Raw genomic sequence first — 24,318 nt, forward strand, 5'->3', positions numbered from 1 at the left:
GTTGGCTCTGCCTCTCTTAAGAAAGTGGTATTTTGGGGGCTTTTTAGTGCCGTTTTTGCCAGATTTTAATTTCAATGTCCTATTCATTTTATAAAATAATTTAGAATATTTCTCTCTTTTTTTTTTTTTCTTATATCACACAATTCATTTAAAGCAAGGTTTCATAATAGTGGCACTACTGACATTTTTGGCTAAAAAATTCTTTGTTGTGGGGGTTGTCCTGTGCATTATAGGATGTTTGGCAGCATTCCTGGCCTCTACCCAATAAATGCCAGTAGTTGGTACTCAAAAAATCTCCAACATTGCCAAATGTCCTCCAGGAGACAAAATTGCCCCTGGTTGATAATGACTGAACTAAAGCTAAAGAAAAGTACCTGTAACTTTTCAATTTTTTTTTTTTAATCTTTGATAGAATTAGAAACATCTTGTATTCTACACTGATTGGGGGTTTAACTGAAGATCTTTCATTTGTTGTAAAATATCTTTTTTGTCTTTTCCTCATAATTTTGAAACAAATCTCTATAACTAAAATAATCTCTTTTACCATCTCTATGTAAAAATGGTTTCCTTCTTTTTTTTTTTTACAGAAGCAACTATCATTTGCTCTTAACCACTGCACCGCCAGGGCTCCCAATGTACATTAGTGCTTAAAAAAAAAAAAAAAATCACTCAAACTGAATTAATCCATTTATACTAACTAGATCAGTGATATGTTTATGTGTAACGCATCCAAAGTGTACAATTACAATACAACAATATCTTAGACGATGCAATAAGTTACACGTTTTTCTAGAGAAATAATAAAGTTGCATTTAACAGAAAATATTTTATACTCCTCGGGTTTAAAATTTAAAGTACTGAAAACTAAAAATTCAGTTCTTCATTCATACCAGCCACATTTCAAGTGCTCAAGGACCACATGTGACTAGTGGTTACCATATTGGACAAGGCAGCTCTAGTATGTCTCATCAAAATTTCAAAGGACACACATCATCTTGTAAATGTCTTTAGTTTAGGCTTAGTAATTCATAGGAAAGTTTTGATATATTCATTTTTTATCACACGGTCCATGTTTTGAGAAAAAAGAGAAAGTATTTCCCCAGTTCAAGCACCGGACAATTAATATAGCCCTGGAGAAGGACGACTGGCATCCAAAGACAGTTGTTAAGATTGACTAAACCAATGCTTCTCAAATTTGAGTTTCCCCTGCAATAGAGACTCATGTCTGAGAAGCATTGTATTAAAAGTTTAAGCCTAACTCTACAAATGATTATTAGGCATCGAAGTGACCATACAAAGAATCATAGGTGTGGATACTTACATTTATGAAATCTTGTGCCAACACTCAATATTAAGATTGTTATTCATTTGACCATTAAAATGAAAACACAGCATTTAAACATACTCAAAAAAAATTCATGGACCTCTCAAAATATACTTGGAAAACAAGACCTGGAAGTTACATTGCCACCAAGCAAATCACTTCAGATACTCAAAATATGAGCAGATAACTTCAATTTGATAATGATACAATTCTGTTCTGGGATGCAGTGTGGTATAAAGGAAAGGGCTTTGGCACTAGATATAAAAAAAAAAAAATTGCCAACAAGTTGATTCTGACTCATGGTAACCCCCAGTATTTCAGAGTAGAACTGTGCTCCACAGGGTTTTTCAATGGCTTTCAAGTAGAAAGCCAGGCCTTTCTTCCATGGAGCCCTGGTGGTGCAGTGGTTAAGAGCTCGACTGCTAACCAACAGGTCAGCAGTTCAAACCCATCAGCTGCTCCTTGGAAGCCCTATGGGGTAGTTCTAATCTGTCCTATAGGGTCACTATGAGTCGGAATCGGCTCAACAGCAATGGGTTTTTTCTTCCACAGCACTGCTGGGTGGATTTGAACCACCAACCTTTTGGTTAGCAGTGGAAAGCAAACCATTTGCACTACCCAGGGACCTGAGCTAGCATACCAAAAAACAACAACAACAAAAAACCCCTGTTGCTGTGGAATTGATTCTCACCCATAGTGACACTATAGGACAGAGTAGAACTGCCTTACAGGGTTTCCCAGGCTGTAAATCTTAATGCAAGCAGACTGCTACATCTTTCTCCTGTGGAGCAGCTGGTGGGTTCAAACAACTGACCGTTTGGCTAGCAGCCAAGCACTTAATCACTGCATCATCAGGGCTCCTTTGACCTAGCATAAACCAAAACCAAACCCATTGCCATCGAGTTGATTCCAACTCATAACGATCCTATATCCAAAAAAAACCAAACCCACTGCCGTAGAGTTGATTCCGACTCACAGCAACCCTATAGGACAGAGTAGAATTGCCCCACAGAGTTTCCAAGGAGTGCTGGTAGATTCGAAATGCCGACCTTTCGGTTAGCAGATGTAGCATTTAACCACTACGCCACCAGGGTTTCCACGATCCTATACCAGGGATCATTTCTTAAATCCAATGTGTCCCACACGGTGACTTTGGGGAAATTCCTTAGCCTCGTGAATTTCAGATTCGCTAACTGCAAAAAAGTCATAATGATACCTACCTCACGGTGTTTTGGACAATTGATGTAGATGATTTTAGTTAAAATACCTCAATATGATTCCTAGCACATACTTTTAATGCTTATTAGTTGCTTCCTCTTTCCTAGGGATCCTTTCAGAGAAAATCTGACTAACTCTGGCTGCCAAGCTTGGCTTTTATTCATGCTCTCTGTTCTCAGGCAACTTGTTTAAATCAGTTCCAAACTCCTATTAATCACTCTCTCATTTCATGTTACATTCACAGCCAAGTCACTCTTTCCAGCACGCCTTAACTTATGTGTAAGAATGTTGAACAAAATGTCCAGCCATACTTGTCTGAAGGGTGGGACTCCACGAAATACCCAGCAAATGGACAATAAATTCGGGGTTGCAGGTCCTTCACCAGCCGAGCCTTGTAGTTGAGGAGCTTCCTCCTTTCTGTTTTGATGAATTGGGCTTTCCATTCCTCTGAAATGACAGGGTTTGGGTTAGAGTCTCTTCTATTCAGGAATAACAGGGAAACAAAAGTTCCACTAGACTGGAGCTCTTTCAAGAGATAAAATTGATGGGTGGCTACTGCAGAAATAGAGCAAAGCTCCCTGAATCATCAGTGCAGGGTTTTCCTCTGCTTTATTCTGCTCAGCTGCTTCTGTGAAGATTTGTAGTGTTGGAAACCCTGTGGGGCCGTTCTACTCTGTCCTATGAGGTTGCTATGAGTAGAAATCAACTCAATGGCAATGGACAGACAGGTATTTTCCTGGGGGAAATAATCCCACAAATAACTAATATTTTGCTTGAAAAAATAACCAACTGTATCCTAGTTGGTTACCAGACCTACCAAAGGCACTGAGGCGCCTCCTTGTTTATAGCAGTACATTAGGACCCAAGGTGGCACGTGTTGTACCTCGCATGTGTGCCCATTTCAAGGGCATTGTCATTCTTGAAATTAATTTTTTACTAACACGAAAATGACTTCATCACCTCAATGGATTGTAAAAGCAAAGTATGCTCATCATAACCTGGCAATGTACAGTGGTTAAGAGCATGGGCGTTGGAGTCAGACTTAGGATCAAAATCCAGCTCCACCACTTGCTAGTTGTGCATATTGGCAAATTACTTACATTCTTTATTTCCTCTTCTGTACTTCGGAATAACGATACCTACCTCACAGGTTTTTCGTCTGTTTATTTGCTCACTCATTCATGTAACTGATATTTACTAAACTACTACTATGTGCTAGACATGGTTCTCCAAACCAAAACCAAACTTGTTGCAGTTGAGTCAATTCCAACTCATAGCGACCCTATAGGACAGAGCAGAACTGCCCCATAGAGGTTCCAAGAAGTGCCGGGTGGATTCAAAACGCCAACCTTTTGGTTAGCAGATGTAGCACTTAACCACTACGCCACCAGGGTTTCCAACCTGGTTCTACACACTGGGAATATAGTGAAAAAGACCAAGCAGGTCCCTGCTCTCATGGAGAGTTCACTCTATTGAAAGAAGCAAATAATTAACCAGAAAATAAATAAGGTCATTTTAAAGATGGATGTGATACCAAGAAGATAAAACAAGGCAAGGGGCTATAGAGCAGCTGGGTAAGGTGGGATGGAGTAGGGGGGCATCACTGGGTAGGGCAGTCAGTGAGGAGACAACAGTTGACCTGGTACATCAGGGGAAAGAGCACTCCACACAGTGGAAACAGCAAATGCAAAAACCTGGGCAAGAATACATTTAGAACGTTGGGTCTGAGGAACAAAAAGCATGCTGGGTGGGCTGATGGATAGCAAGCAAAGGGAAGACAAGTAGTACAGGAGGCTGGGAAATAGGCAGGACCCAGGTCATGTAGAGAGCACAGTGTCACAGAGCTGTTACTATTGTTACTGCTACAAAAGTCTGGTAAACACCAAAAAAAAAACTTTACCCATAACTCAGACATAACCACTACTAACATTTTCGTATATTCCAGACCTTTTTATTAAAATACATGTGCATGCGTGTACGTCTGTGCATGCGTGTATGTCTGTGCACGCCACGCAACCATTCACGCGCAAGCGCATACACATGCTAAAGTTGCTTATTGTTAAGGTAGTGGAGATTCCTCCTCACGCCTGCTGTTTCTTTCCAGGTGAAGGGAAGACACTGTGATGACATTTCTGGCTTCTTTCCTTCTCTTTATTCACTCTTCACAGAGACCTGGAATGACGGCTCCGACTGGTCAATTTGGGGAGAATTTCTGGCATGCTCAGCTCTGCTCTGCACCACTTCCTTGTAAGAGTTAGCCTGCCCACAGCGACCAAGAGTATTCTGTCCTTCCATATGCTATAAGTTTTGCAGAGGCTCACTGCTGCAGAGGAAAGCTCACTGCAGTTCAGCACCACCTGATATTGGGCTGATAATTCTGCCTAATTCCAGGATTCAGGATTAGCAGACCCATGTGACTAACAGATGTAAAGCCACATACTCCAATCTGGCCTGAATAAGTAGTGAAGGTGCTATATATATATATATATATTTTTTTTTTTATTGTGCTTTAAGCGAAAGTTTACAAACCAAGTCAGTCTCTCACACAAAAACTTATATACTCCTTGCTATATGCTCCTGGTAACCCTGGTGGTGTACTGGTTAAGTGCCATGGCTGCTAACCAAAGGGTTGGCAGTTCGAATCCGCCAGACGCTCCTTGGAAACTCTATGGGGCAGTTCTACTCTGTCCTATAGGGTCGCTATGAGTCGGAATCGACTCAACGCACTGGGTTTTTTTTGTTTTTTTTTTTTTGGTTTATATGCTCCTAGTTGCCCTCACTCTAATGAGACAGCACACTCCTTCCCTCCACTCTCTATTTTCGCGTCCATTCAGCCAGCCTCTGCCCCACTCTGCCCGCTCATCTCTTCTCCAGACAGGAGCAGCCCACATAGTCTCATGTGTCTACTTGATCCAAGGAGCTCACTCTTCACCTGTATCATTTTCTATCCCATAGTCCAGTCCAATCCCTGTCTGAAGAGTTGGCTTTGGGAATGGTTCCTGTCTTGGGCTAACAGAAGGTCTGGAGACCATGACCTCCGGGGTCCTTCTAATCCCAGTCAGACCATTAAGTCTGGTCTTTTTACAAGAATTTGGGGTCTGCATCCCACTGCTCTCCTGCTCCCTCACGGGTTCTGTGCTGTGTTCCCTGTCAGGGCAGGCATCGGTTATAGCTGGGCACCATCTAGTACTTCTGGTCTCAGGCTGATGTGGTCTCTGGTTTATGTGGCCCTTTCTGTCTCTTGGGCTCATAATTACCTTGTGTCTTTGATGTTCTTCATTCTCCTTTGCTCTAGGTGGGCTGAGACCAATTCATGCATCTTAGATGGACACTTGCTAGCGTTTAAGACCCCAGACACTACTCTCCAAAGTGGGATGCAGAATGTTTTCTTAATAGATTTTATTATGCCAATTGACTTAGATGTCCCCTGAAACCATGGTCCCCAAACCCCTGCCCCTGCTACGCTGGCCTTCGAAGCATTCAGTTTACTCAGGAAACTTCTTTGCTTTTGGTTAGCCCAGTTGTGCTGACCTCTCCTGTATTGTGTGTTGTCTTTCACTTCATTTTTAAAATAGTTCTTATCTCCTATCTAGTTATTGAAAACCCCTCTCCCTCCCGCCCTCCCTGCTCTGGTAACCATCAAAGAATATTTTCTTCTCTGTTTAAACTATTTTTTGAGTTCTTATAGTAGTGGTCTCATGAAATATTTGTCCTTTTGCAACTGACTAATTTCACTTAGCAAATGCCTTCTAGATTCCTCCATATTATGAAATGTTTCACAGATTCATCGTTGTTCTTTATCGACGCATAGTATTCCATTGTGTGAATATACCATAATTTATTTATCCATTCATCCATCGATGGGCACCTTGGTTGCTTCCAACTTTTTGCTATTGTAAACAGTGCTGCAACGAACATGGGTGTGCTTATATCTGTTTGTGTAAAGGCTCTTATTTCTCTAGGGTATATTGCAAAGAGTGGGATTGCTGGATCATATGGTAGTTCTATGTCTAGCTTTTTAAGGAAGCACCAAATCGATTTCCAAAGTGATTGTACAATTTTATGTTCCCACCAGCAGTGTATAAGTGTTCCAGTCTCTCCACAACCTCTCCAACATTTATTATTCTGTGTTTTTTGGATTAATGCCAGCCTTGTTGGAGTGAGATGTAATCTCATTGTTGTTTTGATTTGCATTTCTCTAATGGCTAAAGATTGTGGGCATTTCCTCATGTATCTGCTAGCTACCTGAATGTCTTCTTTAGTGAAGTGCCTGTTCATATCCTTTCACCATTTTTTAATTGGGTTATTTGCCTTTTTGTAGTTAAGCTTTTGCAGTATCATGTAGATTTTAGAGATCAGATGCTGATCAAAAATATCATAGCTAAAAACTTTTTCCCAGTCTGTAGGTAATCTTTTTACTCTTTTGGTGAAGTCTTTGGATGAGCATAGGTCTTTGATTTTTAGGAGCTCCCAGTTATCTAGTTTCTCTTCTGCATTGTTAGTAATGTTGTGTATGCCATTTATTCCATGTATTAGGGGTCCTAGCATTGTTCCTATTTTTTTCTTCCATGATGGGAAGGTGATATTTTTTACTCCATCTTTACTCTTGGTTTTATTGCCCAACTTGTTTAGAACTGAGGTGGACCTCCTTGGCGAACACAACACATTATATATTTAGTAAAACCCAGGCGTGGCGGGGGGTTGAATTTGAGAATTCCTTTTTAGATAGCAGGAACAAAGGAGAGAGGATAGAGAAGAGGGTGACTATTTTATAGGGGTGGATTATCCAATAAGCAAGGTAAGCACAGGCTTAAAAAAACACATCAAAGTGACACCCATGTGAAATTGTTCACTACAGATTAGTAAATAAGCACAAGTAAGCCCCTGCTTACCTTGTACTATTGATTATTTTGTGTCCCCCCCAAAATGTGTGTCAAATTGGCTAGGCCATGATTCCCAGTATTGCGTGGTTGTGCACCATTTTGTGATCTGATGTGATTACCCTGTGTGTTGGAAATCCTGACCTCTATGATGTTAATGAGGCAGGATTAGAGACAGTTATATTAATGAGGCAGGACTCAGTCTACAAAATTAGGTTGCATCTTGAGTCAATCTCTTTTGAGACATAAAAGAGCAGACAGGAAGGGAATCTCACACTACCAAGAAGAGCCAGGAGTAGAATGTGTCCCTTGGACCCAGAGTCCTTTTGCTGACAAGCTCCTAGACCCAGTAGAAGATTGATGACAAAGACCTTCCCCCAGGGCCAACAGAGAGAGAAAGCCTTCCCCTAGAACTGGCACTCTGAATTTGTACATGTAGCCTCCTAAACTATGAGAGAATAAATTTCTCTTTGTTAAAGCCATCTGCTTGAGGTATTTCTGTTAATGGCAGCACTAGATAACTAAGACACATTGCTTATTGGATAATCTTCCCCTGGTATTTTAGGGAGGTAGGCAGGTCTGTGGCTGGAGAAACACGGTGTATGTGGGTAATTTGATAGGTCTGTGAGTCTGTAACTTGCCAATTTTTACTGAAGAAAAGTTTTAAAGTTTATTTTAATGTGAGAATTCAGTTATTTAGGATCACTGAAGCTGGCTATAACATGTTAAGCCTTCTTTCATTTAACCATATCTTCAATTTACCAAGAACATTTAAACCTGGATTGCCAATCTCACAACTTTCCTATCCTGCTCTATAGCATACACTGTGGATTCAGATGACTCTTCCTCAACTCCTCCTGAGTTTCTCAGTCTTTCCTTCATGTTTCATTATCATATTTTGAGCAAGATTTTAGTTTATTATCTGGGGTTTACAAGTCATCTTCCAAGGTCCCTGGATGTCACAAACGGTTTGCACTCAGTTTGGAACCAAAAGGTTGGCAATTTGAACCCACCCAGTGGCACCACAACCTGTTTCAGTCAAGATTACAGCCAAGAAAACCCTAATGGAGCAGTTCTACTCTGTAACACATAGGGTCTCTTAAGTCACAAACCAACAAAAACAAAATCAAAAGCAAGTCAGCTTCCCAAAAAAGATTATAAGCTTCTTGTAGGTAGGGACCATGTCTTTTATCTTTGCATTCTTTTCCACAGCATTTAGCAAAGTGCTGCTTTTTAGTAAGCTAGCTACCTTGGAGTCATTTCCAACTCATGGCGACCCCGCGTATGTCAGAGTAGAACCGTACAGTTTTCAAATGGCTGGTTTTTTGGAAGTACATTGCTAGGCCTTTTTCCTGAGGCACCTCTGAGTGGACTCGAACCTCTAAACTTTCCCTTAGTAGTCGAACGCATTAACTGTTTGCATCACCCAGGGACTCCTTGCTTTGTATTACCTGTTGCCATTTAGTCAATTCTAACTCATAGCGACCCTACAAGGCAGAATAGAAATCCCACAGGATTTCCAAGGCTGTAAGTCTTTACAGGAGCAGAATGCCACATCTTTCTCCTGTGGAGCAGTTGGTGGGTTCAAACCACCCACCTTTCAGTAAGCAGTTGAGCATTTAGCCATTTCACCACCAGGGCTCCTTTCACTTTGTGTTACTTTGATATAAAATAGTACCTGTAAACTTTCCACCACTGAAAGTCATTGGAAAGCCAGATGCTCCTCCAGCAAAATCACTCATCATGAGAGCAGCTTTCTCAGGCAGCCTACCCCCGTTGGGTCTGGTGCAGTCCACTGTATTGAGTATTTTATGGCCTGTGGAGAAACAAAGTAGTATGGATATTCAAGGTGAAATCTCAAATACCGTGGCTTGAGTTCCTAAACCTATATGGGTTATAAACTGTATAATCTGATTTATTTAATTATGGAAGAACTGCTTGTGTCCAAGAAAAAACAAAGAGATTAAGATATCAAAAACTAAAGTCTTAAACAGCATATTTTGAATTTTCGAGTGAGTAAGTTCATTCTGTTTGACTTGGTGGGTTCTGGGTGTCTCATGGGGACAGTTAGTTTGGTTCCACCACAGGATTGTAGACAGACTGGATCCCTAACCTTAGCCAACTGTCTCCAAACATTGAGCCCAAAGGATCTAGGGGAGAGAGTCACTGGATCAGCATAAATTCTTCCATTTTGCAAATTCCATGCAAAGCTGATATTCAACTGATTGTTGAGTCAGTAAGGACACCTTCTCACATGAAAGGAAGACATGTATAGAATATTACCATGTAATATAATATACTCAATAAAGATAGGTTTAAATAAATTATTATAGGCTCAATATGAAATATCTGTTACCTTATGAGAAAAGCTTTGCACCTGTCACTACACAGACTACAATACTGGTAGTTTGTTCTCTGTGAAGATTATCTAAATGATAGCTCATTTTTCTAAGACAAGAATACTTGTTACCCACTGTCGTTGAGTTGCTTCCAACTCATAGTGACCTTATAGGACAGAGTAGAACTGCCCCATAGGGTTTCCAAAGAGCAGCTGGTGGATTTGAACTGCAGACCTTTTGGTCAGCAGCTGAGCTCTTAACCGCTGAGCCACCAGGGCCCCAAGATAAGAATATAATATGCTGTATTCTATGAAAATAAATATGAAAGAAAAAGATGATCTTAGGATGAAATTTTGGATAGCTATTATTATCCTTTCTACCAATAGTATTTTTCATTGCTGATGACGGTAAGAAAGTACCTTTGTACTCCACAATAATGCAAGTATCCATCTCTGGATGAACACCATCCATCAGGATCATGAATCGAAGATTCTTGTCTACCTGAAATTTAACAATAAAACCAACAACTGTGTATGGCAGTTTGGCTTTTAATTCAAGACTTGGTAAGTCTTCTGGAAAGACCAGTAAATTAGCAACTTAAATTTGAAAGATAGTTCTCATTCCGAATTAGATTTATTAACCTGTCCTACAGTTATTCCATTGTTAATGGAAAGAAAAACATCTTTACCAAAGACAGTTCTGCCCAACATTTAAATCTCAAATAAGGGCTACATTTACACTCTACCAAGCAAGGACAATATCGGCCACTGCTTCCTTAATCTTAAAGTGACTAAAATTCACCCTGGAAAATAGAACCTGGAAGTATGAAAAGAACACAGATATCTAACCTGCTGCCATACTCCAAATGGTACGACATTGATATTCGTCAGTTGGACACCACTCTGATTCAGATTCCAAAATACAGGTCTTTCCGTGTTTCCAACATAAATGGGAATATCTGGTCTTCTCTTAGCAAGCTTTTTCAGTGTGGGGTAACTAGGATCAAACAGATGGAAAGATTGAAAGGAAAAAAAAAAAAAAACATAAGATCATCTTATACAAGAGACCGTTTGCTCCTTATACCGACATGTTAACTGAGAAGCAAGGGATTGAAAAAACAGACTCTTGCCAGAGTTCAGAAGAAGAGTTTCTGCTGAAGACTGATTAGAATGGTGAAAGGAATTTTCTGGAAGATTCCTCCTTATTGTTAAAACATATCACATGCCATGGTGTGTACATCAACCAAGTGTGCATGTTCCATGTACACACATGCCACGGTGTGTACATCAACCAAGTGTGCATGTTCCATCTTCTATGCTGATGCTGCTTTGGGTAAGGGTAGTTTTAACAGAAGGTACAAAGAGGAAAAATCATGCAGAAGAGATTGTGGGCAGGTGAAGATAACCATGATCTCTGTTTCTTCCTGTTTCTGAAGCACCATCTCCCAGTGAGAGAGAGGACCAGGACATAGCACTGGATGAGGAGAACCCATGGGTCAGAGTTTTTCAACCTTCCAAGGTTGGTAGCCAAAGAATGTGTCCTTTGTCCTTAAGGAGGGTCAGAGCTTACCAGCTAGGCAAGGTAATATAATGTAGAGAAAAACTACATTGAACATCTGTAGTAATCCTGGCACAGTACACAGTCAATCACCCAAGTATTTTTGAGTACTATATATATTAACTCATCTTTCATTTATCAAGCATTCATTTATATGCAAGGATTGTGTACAACTCTGGGTTGTGGTAGAAAGATGAATAACAAACAAATCAATGGCTAGGTACCTGTTTTATCTCAAACGGGGTGCTGGGAAATGTCACATGTTTTTTATTTGATCCACTCCAAAAAAAAAAACTGAGGTTTTTTTTTTTTTTTATTGTTTTTGCACATGAGGAAAAATATTCAGAAATATACATCTAACAGATAGTAATTTGGTATACATATTTGGTTTTTCTGACTTTAAACCAAGTGTTTCTTCTATTATAAGATAGTTCCCAATTTTAATGAGCATAGCAAGAATCGTGGAAAAATCAGACTTGTACATAGACTACAATTTCAGGCAAAATAATAAGGAAAGCATAAACAAATCTGCTTATCAGAACTTAACTGTAATAACAGCCTAGTTCCAGCACTGTGTTAGAAGCTGTCCAAATAGTAGAATGGGGGGGAAGGGGTGGGGAGGGGGTTGGTAGATTTTTTTCCCCCCAATGGATTCAAAAAAATCAAGGCTTTTCACTGGTCTCATCCTTTGGGAGCAAGGGAGAATGAAGAAAACTAAAGACACAAGGGAAAGATTAGTCCAAAGTACTAATGGACCATAACTACCACAGCCTCCACCAGACTGAGCCAGTACAATTAGATGGTGCCCGGCTACCACTACTGACTGCTCTGCCAGGGGTCACAGTAGAGGGTCCTGGACAGAGCTGGAGAAAAATGTAGAACAAAATCCTAACTCACAAAAAAGACCAGATTTATTGGCCTGACAGAGACTGGAGAAATCCCAAGAGTATGGCTCAGTAATGATGTCACTTCTGAGGTTCACCCTTCAGCCAAAGATTAGACAGGCCCATAAAAGAAAATAAGACTAAAGAGACACGCCAGCCCAGCGACAAGGACTAGAAGGCAGGAGAGGACAGGAAAGCTGGTAATAGGGAACCCAAGATGGAGAAGGGAAAGTATCGACATGTTGTGGGCTTGCTAACTAATGTCATGAAACAATGTGTACTAATGAGAAGCTAGCTTGTTCTGTAAACCTTCATCTAAAGTACAATTTAAAAAAAAAAAAACAAGGGTTTTTTCACTCTGCCTTCAATATCTTGGTTCTACAGTCAAATCTTGTGCCTTAAAAGATTATTGTTTTGTGATTTATTTAACGGCTGATAATTCTTACCGGTATCTATTAATAACATCTTCTAATAAACTCCATATTTACATTAAAAAATCACATATTTTTAAAAATAAAGACTGTTTATTAAAACACTTTGGCCTTTTTCCTTGTTTTTCTGAATCAGGGAGGTTTTATTCAATAAATAAAGGTCAAAATGGAGGAAACAGTCTTACTGGCAAATAACTCCCATGTTTATTAGTTAACGAATAAAGAGTCAAAGAGGGAGGGTCTCTCAAGGAGACAGGCCCAAAGGAGTAAAAATTACAAACCTTGGTTACTTTTTAGTATTAAGTTATTTGCAATATGCTACCCAGCAATGTGTTGTGACATTACAGTTGAAAACTGGTACTCTAATGCGTGGCACACTTCAGCTCACACAAACCCCTGAAATTAAAACTAAATTCATTTTTAGGCCAGTGGTTGGGAAATAAGTGACATAAAACTCTTTTACCGGTTTCCATCAAGTAGACTCCAACTCATGGCAACCCCATATGTGTCAGACTAGAACTGTGCTCCATAGGGTTTTTAATGACGGATTTTTTGGAAGTAGTTTGCCAGGCCTTTCTTCCAAGGCACCTCTGGGTGGGCTCAAGCCTCCAACTTTTCAGTTAGCAGTCAAGCAAGTTAACTGTTTGCGCCACCCTGAGACTAAAATCCTTAAAATAAAATAAAAAACACTCCCTAAAATTCAGCATCTCACTGTATCCCCATAGAAGGTCTCTCGTTAGGACTTAGGCAACTGCATCGTATAACAGACAGTATAAAGCAGTCACCTCATTTACATAATATTTTTATCCCTATAAAAACCTTATACAGCCCTGGGTCCACGTGGCGCGAAAGTAGGAGCAGGTAATAAAGTGACACTCTGTTGAAGCAAGAAGACGAGCCTGGATGGTGGGGAAAGAAGTGGACAGAAGTCTGTCCAGTGTGTGGGTTTCTTGGATCCTGTATCGACTGGCCTTTCTGTCTACTAATTTTGGCAAAGCACATTTTCCAGTAGTATCCTGAGAAAAGTGCATTTTGAGAAGAAGTCTGAGAAGAAGATGAGCAGATAGAGGTGACAAGACTTGGGAGGCAAGTTGCATCCATCTCCAGTAAAGTACAGACTGAGGAAAAAGGCATGAATACACAAAAATTAGAAAAATACTTCCTTTGATCTCATACTTTATTTTTTTAAGGCAACTCCTCTTTGAATTCATCTAGAAAGTTTGAAACACAATTTAGACCTACCTTAATCATGAGGGGTACTGTGTAGCAAAGAATCAATTTAATTAGTTTAGAAATTTCCCTGCCACAGTTCACTCCTTATAGTAATAAACCCCTTTAACTTTAAATCAGTGTGGAAATGCCTTCAGTTAAAAAAATTTGAACCCCATCTGATACCTGAATACTAATACTGGAGAACACCCTATGAATTTACTGAATGTGAGAAAACTTGGGCTCACGTGTCACATCTCATTAAATGTACAAGCCATGCTGGAGAGAAACCTTGTGGTTCTGAGAAATATTGAAGAACCTGTAGCTAGATGACAGATCTCACTGAACAGAAAGAAATTCTTAATGAGGAGAAATCAGTAAGTGTAAGAAAAGTTCATTGAGTATTAGATAATTTATACTGAAGAAAAACCTTTGTACTGAACATGATAAAGTTTTTACTTGAATCTCTTCCCTTTTCATTTGAAAGATTATACAGGAGAGAAGCTCTGTAAATGTAAGAAATGTGGAAGAACCTTCTGCTGAAAGTAAATCCTTATTCATATTGGGGAGAAACCTTGTGAATGTGGGAAAGCTTCCATTCAGATGTCAAACCTTAGTCAGGAGAGAATTTATAGTGGGGGGGACTCCTTTGCCTGTAAAGTATGTGGGAAAGTCTTCAGCCACAAATCAAATCTCACTGCACATGAGCATTTTCATACTAGAGAGAAACCTTTTGAATGTAATGAATGTGGAAAAACCTTCAGCCCAAAGCAGTATGTCATTAAACATCAGAATACTCATACTGGAGAAAAGCTTTTTGAATGTAATGAATGTGGGAAATCCTTCAGCCAGAAGGAGAACCTCCTCACCCATCAGAAAATTCACACTGGAGAGAAACCTTTTGAGTGTAAAGATTGTGGGAAAGCTTTCATTCAGAAGTCTAACCTCAGACACCAGAGAATTCACACAGGAGAGAAGCCTTTTGTGTGTAAGGAGTGTGGGAAAACCTTCAGCGGCAAATCAAACCTTACAGAGCATGAGAAAATTCACACTGGAGAGAAACCCTATGAATGTAATGAATGTGGAAAAGCTTTCTCTCAACGAACATCACTTATTGTACATGTGAGAATTCATTCAGGTGATAAACCTTATGAATGCAAGGTATGTGGAAAAGGCTTCTCTCAAAGCTCATCTCTTACTGTGCATGTGAGAAGCCATACTGGCAAGAAACCCTATGGTTGTAATGAATGTGGGAAAGCCTTCTCTCAATTCTCAATACTTGCTCTACATTTGAGAATACACACAGGTAAGAAGCCTTATCAATGTAGTGAATGTGGGAAAGCTTTCAGCCAGAAGTCACACCACATTAGACACCAGAAAATTCATACTCATTAAAAATCCTTGAGAATGGGGAAAGCTTTTATCAGGAATTTACACCTCATAGCACATCAGAAATAATCATTCTGAAGCAAACTACCACAAATGAGGGAAACTTTAACAAAGACAAAAAACTTACTGGACACCAGAAGTCATACTGAAGAGAGCAACATTTGTGTGTAAAAAGACTATGTCCAGCAGAAACCTACAGTAAAAAGCAAAGGTAATGCTGAAACTTTAGAAGCATTTCCATTAAAATTGGGAACAAGAAACAGACGCCTGTTATCATCATTGCTATCAGCATAGATCTGGAGATCCTCACCAACATAATAAGGAAAATAAGTTACACGTATGGGAAAGGAAGAGAGAAAGTTCTGAGGTGACACCATCTACGTGTAATATAAAGCTCTTGTGGTATTAATGCAGCAGAACAGAGGAACACCCAGAAGCAGACCTGTGCATTAATTATAATTTGGAAATGATAGAAATGGCATCAGGAAGTGAGGTGATGAGACTATTTAAAACATGGTTTGGAGGTTTCTCTAGGGGGAAAAATAGAGCATAAACAAAAGTTAATTCCAAAGGGATTAAAAACAGGAATATGAAAAAGCTATATATAAAAATCATGACCTTGGCAGTAGGGAGGCATTCTGTATAACAAATCCAAAAATACCTACCAATTCTACTCTGAGTGTGTATACTCAGGAAATACATACCAGGATATTTACTGTGGCATGGTTTGTAGTATCCAAAAATTGAAAGCAACCTAAATGCCCTTTAGGAATGAAATAGAAAATGCTTATGGTGAAATAATGTATCTGTAAAATGCAACAAGATTTATGTGTATTAACAGAAAAAGACCTCAAAATTCATGTTGAGGGAGAAAATTAAATTGCAGAGTGATGCATATAGTGGAGTGACATTTTTGTAAATTTGAAAACTTTCCTCACAAAATTCAGTGCTATATATTGATAATGGATAAATATATGTAAATATTTAAAAAATGGATTGGAAGGCTACAAACCAAACTCTTGATAATGGTTGCCTGTGAAGAGTAGTTAAAGAAAGGCAGTAAGTGTGGGAGGTGGAATGGGTATTCGCTAAAGGGGGCTTCAGCTTTATATATAAACACCCATTTCTCTTAAAAATGGAAAAAAGATGAAAATGAAGAAAGACTGTAAGTAACTATATAAAAACAGTGGTTATTTCTGGATTGTGGTATATGGATACCTTGTCTTATTTTTTGTACTTTTCTGTATTTTTAAAATTTTACAAAATAAGAGATGGGGTTGGATGGGAAAGCTGTTATCTGTAGAAATAATGTTATAATGGATTCATTCTCAATCAAATATTAAACTTTTTATAAAAGTATTTCTAAAACTTTATCAATAATGAGTGGACGGACTTGTTCCTTATGTAATATGAAATTATCTATTTTATTAAAAATGATAGCATAATACAAAAAAAAAAACCTTATACAAGCTATAAGTACCACAGTTCCCTATACAAGCTATAAAAAAATGCCACCACACATTACTGTTATTACACAATGCATGAACCCAGGGCTCTCATAATTCTGAAATTGTCCAAATTTAGTTCCAGGAGCTTGTGTATGACAAAGATACCATGCAATCAACAAGCAATTTTTAATCACAGCACCACAGTATACTAGTAGGTTGTAATCAATAAAGAGTGTGCTGCAGGTAATTTGTTACTAAAACAGCTAATTATTTATTTGTCAATTATTTCCTTTAAAAAACAAATTAGAGCATATTCATACCTTAGAAATTCCATATACTTTGGAATAGAAAACCTAGGGACCAGTCAACTAGGAAACAACATATTATTCCTAACCTTGGATATTTCTGTCAAAGGATGTCTTACGTGTGAACTTTGCTTCTCATGCAAGCTCACACAAGAAAAAAAAGTTGAAATTGCTTCATTAGAATATTGTGGGCATTGCTGTGTGTTGGCAATCCATTAGAAATGCTGCAAACTTCAAAACAAAAATTAAAGGACATGACCCTGTAATTAACCAAAGGGGTTGGGAATACCATCTTCCCACTTTGGAAAACTCAGTTCATTTGCAAATATACTTGGTTTCTTAAGTGGAAGTTGTTCCTTCCTCCTCCTTTTTGATTGCTGGATTGGTGAAGTTTCAGTTCCCGTCATATCATTTGGTTCTAGTTTCAGTCAAGGGTTAGATGAGGCTAACTCAAGGCTAAAATATCAGGAGCTCAGTGTTGTTGTTGGTTACTGTCAAGTCAGTTCTGACTTCCGGTGACCCCACGTGTGCAGAGTAGAACTGCTCCATAGAGTTCTTAAGGCTGTGACCTTTCAGGAGCAGATCACCAAACCTGTCTTCTGAGGCACCTCTGGGTGGGTTTGAACCATCAACTTTTCAACTAGTAATGGAGCGCTTAACTGTGCCACCCAAGGACTTCAGCTAAGTGTTGGGATGCTCTAAATCAGGAGTTGGCAAATTACAACCCCTGGGCAATATTTGATCTGCTGTCATATTTGTATAACCTGTGAGCTAAGAGTGGAACCCTGGTGGCATAGTGGTTAAGAGCTACACTGCGGTACAGCTGCTAACCAAAAGGTTGGCAGTTTGAATCCACCAGGCACTCCTTGGAAACCAGATGGGCCAGTTCTACTCTGTCCTATAGGGTTGCTACGAGTTGGAATCGACTGGATAGCAACTGGTTTGGTTTTTTTTTGGTGAGTGAAGAATGGTTTTTACCTTATTAAATGGTCATAAAAATATCAAAAGAGAACAATATTTTGTGATATGTGAAAATTATATGATATTCATATTTCATTGTCCATAAATAAAGTTGCATTGGAACACAATTGTAGTATAATGAGTTACTTTTATATGGTCTTTTTTGCCATGGGCCTGCAACTCCCACCAAATGATTGGGTGGGACTATGTAAATAAGATGCTTGTGGCCCACCAAGACGATTGGATATCTTGCTAATAATGCAAATAAGGTACACAGCATCCTTGGGGGGGGGTGGGAGCATGCAAATAAGGTGTACGGAACCCTAACGAGGGGATTGGTCAGTTTTGACATCCTGCTAGGCTTAAAACGAGCCATCCTTGAGATGGGAAGGGAGGATCTCAACACCACCAAGAAAGAATAGCCAGTAGAACACATCCTTTGGACCTGAGAGCCCTGCACTGAGAACCTCCTAGATCCAGGAGACAGAGAGAGGAGCTGTAACATGGAAGACAGTGAGAGACAGCAGCATGAGGTGGCAGGAATCAGGAGACTGGTGCTAGACAGCTGCTGTGAGGCTTCCCAACTCACAGAGCAAGAAAGCTGAGCACCTTTGGGCACGAGGCTTACTGGCAGGGTGGGGGTGCCTCAGGGGCACTTATCAGCAGAGCTAAAAGAGCTTTGTAACACTTGTCCAAACAGGGCAGAAGCTGAGGGCTGGAGAGACCCACCTGTGGCATGGCTGAGAAGAGACTGTCCTGACGGAAGAACTGTATCCTAAGTATTCTCGATCCTAAACTGTAACCTGTTACTTCCCTAATAAACCCCATAATCATGAGTATGGTCTGTGAATTCTGTGCGAACATTGCAAAGAATTATCGAACCCAGCAGAGAAGTAGAGTGCCGTGGAAGGAAAGGTTGGTGTCAGAATTGGTAAAAAGGGAAGAGGGAGTAGGCACGTGTGGCTTCTGCCTCATAGGAATCAGCCTTGGGCTGCTGATCTTGATTTTCCCTCCTTGTGAAGTTCGAGGAGGTCAGATGCCACCCCCTCTATGCCATGTTTCCAGCAATCATGCTCATTCACTTCAACACTCTTCGTGGCTGCTTTTGTGCCTCAACAGATTAAGTAGTTCAGACACTGAGTGTATGGCTTGCAAAGTCTAAAATATTTACCTTCTGTCTTTTTATAGAAAAAATTCTCTGATCCCTGCTATAAATGTTGGGATGAAAGAGGAAGTGAATTATGATGACCTTTAAGCTTAGACTTCTACCAAGTGCCTGGCTGGTTGGAAGTGAGAGACTGGAGACAGTTGTTAACCCTTGTTCTCTTTCCCACAGTTAGGACTGGATTTAGGCATGTGAAGGCCTAAGCACTGATAGTCTGTGGTGCCCCCTCCTCTGCTTACTCAGGCATCCAAACAGGATATGTGAGTTATACAAATATATACATGTATGTCATATATATGTGTGTGTGTGTCTTAGCTATCCATGATATAACTTCTTTTAAAATGCAACTATGATATTAGCAATTGAATGCAGAAGTAGCGTATACCATTTTAGCAGAATGAGTTGAACTGCATTATAAAATTTTTAGTGGGTAAATGGAGCAAGAGTTAGACTTGAGAGCTTACACCCCACCTCTTGTTTATTAGAAAGAAATAGTATACTCCTAAGAGACCCATTGAGATAAGAAGTTTCAGTTACACAGGAGGGGACCATAGGAGACAGATATCAACAAAGATGTTGAAGTGGCAGGGGCATCATAGCTTTTAAACAACCCGTTCGTGGGCGCCCTTGCGACCCTGCCTGAACTCTATTTCCAGCCAGCACGCTGTCATGCACTAGAGCTGGTACCATTTTCTTTTAATGCCCTGCCCGTTCCTTTCCACTGTGGCACTTGCTTTTGCCTGTGTCCTGTATGCTTGGCAACTACAGATCTTTGCTTTAGACAACTAACCAACCAACCAACCCATTGCTGTCAAGTCGATTCCAACTCATAGTGACCCTATAGGGCAGAGTAGAACTGCCCCATAGGGTTTCAAAGGAACACCTGGTGGATTCGAACAACCGTAGGACTTAATCACTACACCACCAGGGTTTCCTTTGGACAGCTAGTGCCCCTGTTTTGTTAATGCCCTATGCACATGCTTACCTTGCTTATTGGGTAACTTGTCCCCGCCCACAATAGCTCCTTCTTCTTCATTCCCAACAATATAAAATGTGAAAGCACTTTTAAAAGTATGAAATTACTATGAAAATGTATTTATCTTTATTAGTCTTCTTTCCCCCATTCCAAATGAACCTACTTCAAAGAGAGCAGTGATTGTAAAAGGACCCTCAAAACAAAACCTGAACCAAACCCACTGCCATCAAATCAGTTCTGACTCCTGGCAACCCTGTAGGACAATGTAGAACTGCCCCATAGGGTTTCCAGACTGTCACATCTTTCTCCCTCGGAGTGGCTAGTGGCTTTGACAGAGGCACAGTGAGGCTAAGGAGTGCCCAGGGACAATCTCTAAGGCTGGCCTCGTCTGGTCCCTGACCCCTTGGACTTGCACCTGGGTACAAACGTCCCCCTCTAACCACCGCCCGCTATGCCTCTGGGGTTCTAACTGCTGACCATTCAGTTAGCATCTAAGAACTTAACCACTGTGCCACCAGGGCTCCTTTATCATATAACTAAAAAAAACGAACACTATAAAAACAGACATTATAAAGTAATAAAACTGAAAACACATTATATCTTTACTGCAGCATTCTCTTATGAGTTGAGTCCTCAGGACTTCATTACCTTAGGTGATCCGAGTGCATGTGACTGATGTAAATTAGATCAGCTTGGCACAGCCTCTCCAGCCAATCAGAGGGAGGCTCATGGAGCAACCACCATCCTCGGGCAAAAGCAGGACCAATTAACCAAGGGTCAAACACCATCCTCACATCTCCCAGTTTGAGGTCCATGCAGGCATGAGTGAGATACGTTACCTGTTGGAAGAGTGTGAGATTCGTATTATCAAATCCCTACTGGCTAGCAACAATGAACTGGTTAATTGAATAAACCATGTTGGAAAACTTTGCTCCTAAGCACGGTCAGGCAAAAACACAGGACTCAAGTGGAACTCAGCAGGAAGCTTCATATGGAGCACAACTCCCAGCAAAATAAAAAAAAAAAACTAGTTGCCATGGCGTCAATTCCAACTCATGGTGATCTCACGTGTGTCAAAGTAGGACTGTGCTCCATAGGGTTTTAAATGGCTGTGATCTTTTGGAACTAGATTGCCAAGCCTCTCTTCCGAGGCACCTCTGGGTGGATTTGAACCTCCAACCTTTCAGTTAGCAGCTGAGCACATTAGCTGTTTGCTAGACCCAGTGTGACTCCTTAGGCGTCAAACCAATTGATTTCCCTAGTTTTACTCTCCTTCACTTGTCTGTCAGTTTGCCGTACTGTGGTGGCTTGCATCTTGCAGGGCCATGTATGGACAGGTTTCTTCAGAACTTCCACACTAATACAGGCTAGGAGAAAAAGGTCCTGTGGATCTACTCCTGAAAATTACCCAATGAAGGCCCTATGGATCACAATGGAATATTGTATAATACAGTGCTGGAAGATGAGCCCCCTAGGTTAGAAGACACTCAATACACAGTGCCCACACAAATGGGCTCAAACGTATCAATGCTCATGAAGATGGCAATGTTTCATTCTGTCGTACATAGAGTTGCCATGAGTCAGAGCAGACTCAATGACCACTAACAAGTTTTACTCTATTTAAATTAGTTCCTACACAGTTATTTACAGTCTGCACTGCAGAACATCTTTTGTGATCAGTGCCTCCACATCACGGTTTACAAGGAAAGGTAGTAGAAACGTGATGACAGGTACGTGAGGATTTAAATGCCCGAGTGGCTGTGAATAAGAATACGAAGGAATGATTCTCTGTGAGTTTGGGTAGCTTGGCGCAGGCAGAGTGGGCTGGCAACTGGTTAAACAGACTTGGAGGACTTTCTCTTCCAAATTACCTGGTAACTCATCCCTTCAGGATGCCAGGATCCTCTGAGAATGGCTACTCACAATGGCTTTGAGACAGGAACAGGTTGGGGAATTCCAAATCAATTCCTCACTCCCTTTCCATGGTCTGGCACATCCATAGGAAACAGAGATGCATTCAGGGAGCAGAGGTAAGGTAACAGAAACTGTTGTGTGGAGAGCCAAAAAAGGGGTAAGGAGAGGTCAAAGAAATTAAGTTTTTTATTATGTCAATCTTGGGTCATTATGAGTTGGAATCAACTTGACAGCAATGGGTTTTTTATTCTGGGTACAGGAGTCCCTGGGTGGAGCAAATCATTAAATGCTTAACAACTAGCAGAAAGGTTGGTGATTTAAACCCACTCAGAGGCACCTTGGAAAGAAGGTCTGGCATCAGCTTCCAAAAGGTCATAGCTTTGAAAATCCTACGGCACACAGTTCCATTTTGAAACACTTGAGATCATCATGAGTCAGAATCAACTCGGCAACAGCTGGTTTCGCTTGTTTGTTTGTTGTTCGTTTTATTCTGGGTACATTCCCATTTGTTTTCTTAAAAAAATAACTGATGTTTTCACAAGCTTCCCAAATATCCAGAAAAAAATGAGTTTTTGCTGTTTAACTCTCCCAAACTACCAGAGTGTTCCTTGTGGGGGAAAAAATCTCTGCTGAAGCCAGGAGAAGACACAAGGTAGTTGGTAAAAAGATCTTAGGTGCAGAAATACACAACTAGCCATTCTATCAGACAGTAAACCGACATCGAGAGTAATTTCTGAACTCCCTTCTTTAGTTTTTCATAACTCATCTTTGGGAGCTCCGCTTAAAGTTTCTTTCTGACTATATTTCCTTAAAATTCTTGCCAAGTTCTAGAAGTCTCTGAAAGAAACTTGCTCGACAGAATGATTTTATTATATGCCCTTCTGAATTAGCCACCTCTAAGAATATTCAAAAAAAAAAAAATTTTTTTTTTTTAAGAATATTCATAGTAATGCAGGGTACAAAATAAATCTATAACTGCAACAAATGAACATCTTGGTTTTATTTTTAAGAATATTATCGTTTTATTTATTTATTTATTTTTTTACCTGCACTTCTCCAAAAGCCAAATCTTCAGGAGTTCTTGGATCTGAATCCCAGGGATTAGGAGGACTCAGTTCTAGTAGTGAAAGTCCATTTTTTTCATCCATTTCAACAACTAGAACCAAAGGGAAACAAAGCTGGATTAACAACAAAAATGATATTTTAGAAGCATCACTGAAATAGAAATGCATGGCCCAGGTACCCAAGAGTGCCAAAATCCAAGGAAAATCAAAGCAAAAGGCAATGTTCACTTGGGTCAAGCAATACCTGCTAAGACAAAGGTTTAAGAGGAATACCAATTCATTTCTTCATTCAAATTACACTGGAAAACTCATGAGATCCCGGTCACACCAGGGACACAGACACACACAACAACTTCACTACAACTAAATGCATGTTATAGAGATGGGTTCAGGATGGCTATGGATACGCCATCAGGAGAGATCAATCATTAGAGGAAGACATAGTCTTTGATGAAGTAGAGTGTCAACAAGGGCATGGGAGACTTTTTGTGAGATGGCTTGGCACAACATCTGCAACAATGGATTTGAACATGCTGGCAATCATGAGGACGAGGCAGAACTGGGCAACATTTCGTTCTTTTGTACGTACGGTCACTGTGAGAGTCAACTTGATGGCAGCTAACAACACAGGAGTGTGGAGGAAGGAGCACCTGGTCAGTTTCCAAGAGTCAAGGTTGATTTCAAATAGGATATAACTCTTAAGCTAGACTTGCAAGATAAAGTATTTGGAAGCAGACAAAAGAAATATGATTTTGTAAGACAGAAGGAATGAAAGAACAGTATATGCAAAGGTGTGGAGGCATGGGAGAGCTTGGTATTCACAAAGTGACTGGTAATTTATGACTGAAGAAATTGGTGTCTGAGTCAGGCAGGAAAGACAAGTAGCCAGGGGAGTTCACAAAGGACCTTAGCTACCACGCTAAGGAGTTTGGGTTTTACTTTGTGGTGGTGAGGGGACACTGAATAATTTTAAGCAAGCGTGACAGACACTGGTGGCCTAAATAGATGGCATTCTGTACTTCTCCCTTCCTATTAGCATCCTAGTTTTACTAGGAGTGGTGATATGCCTATCTAAAGGTCATGATTTCCCAGTCTCCCTTGCAATTATGAGCGGCCATAGACAGCTCTGAGGTACAGTACATATAGTTCTGGCCAATGAAATGTGAGCAGAAGCCTACTGATGGGACTTCCAGGAAAACTGCTGTTTTTCTGTCAAAGAAGGGTAGTCTCAAAGGACCTGAACCATTTGCCTTTT

General features: G+C 40.2%; 1 protein-coding gene across 7 annotated transcripts in view; it reads right to left on the reverse strand.

The window, feature by feature from the left end:
• Positions 1 to 24,318, reverse strand: part of LOC126076526 (cytidine monophosphate-N-acetylneuraminic acid hydroxylase) — a 509,905-nt gene that overhangs the window by 43,584 nt on the left and 442,003 nt on the right. For all 7 annotated transcript variants that reach the window (XM_049885113.1, XM_049885103.1, XM_049885123.1 and 4 more), the window contains 6 exons: positions 23,046 to 23,155; positions 20,734 to 20,924; positions 10,610 to 10,757; positions 10,181 to 10,262; positions 9,101 to 9,238; positions 2,854 to 2,989 (listed from right to left, as the gene is read on the reverse strand). In XM_049885113.1, the coding sequence (XP_049741070.1) occupies positions 2,854 to 2,989; positions 9,101 to 9,238; positions 10,181 to 10,262; positions 10,610 to 10,757; positions 20,734 to 20,924; positions 23,046 to 23,155 (805 nt within the window). The remainder of the gene's footprint in view (positions 1 to 2,853; positions 2,990 to 9,100; positions 9,239 to 10,180; positions 10,263 to 10,609; positions 10,758 to 20,733; positions 20,925 to 23,045; positions 23,156 to 24,318) is intronic.

This window comes from Elephas maximus, chromosome 1, assembly GCF_024166365.1.
Source record: "Elephas maximus indicus isolate mEleMax1 chromosome 1, mEleMax1 primary haplotype, whole genome shotgun sequence".
Lineage (NCBI taxonomy): Eukaryota > Metazoa > Chordata > Mammalia > Proboscidea > Elephantidae > Elephas > Elephas maximus.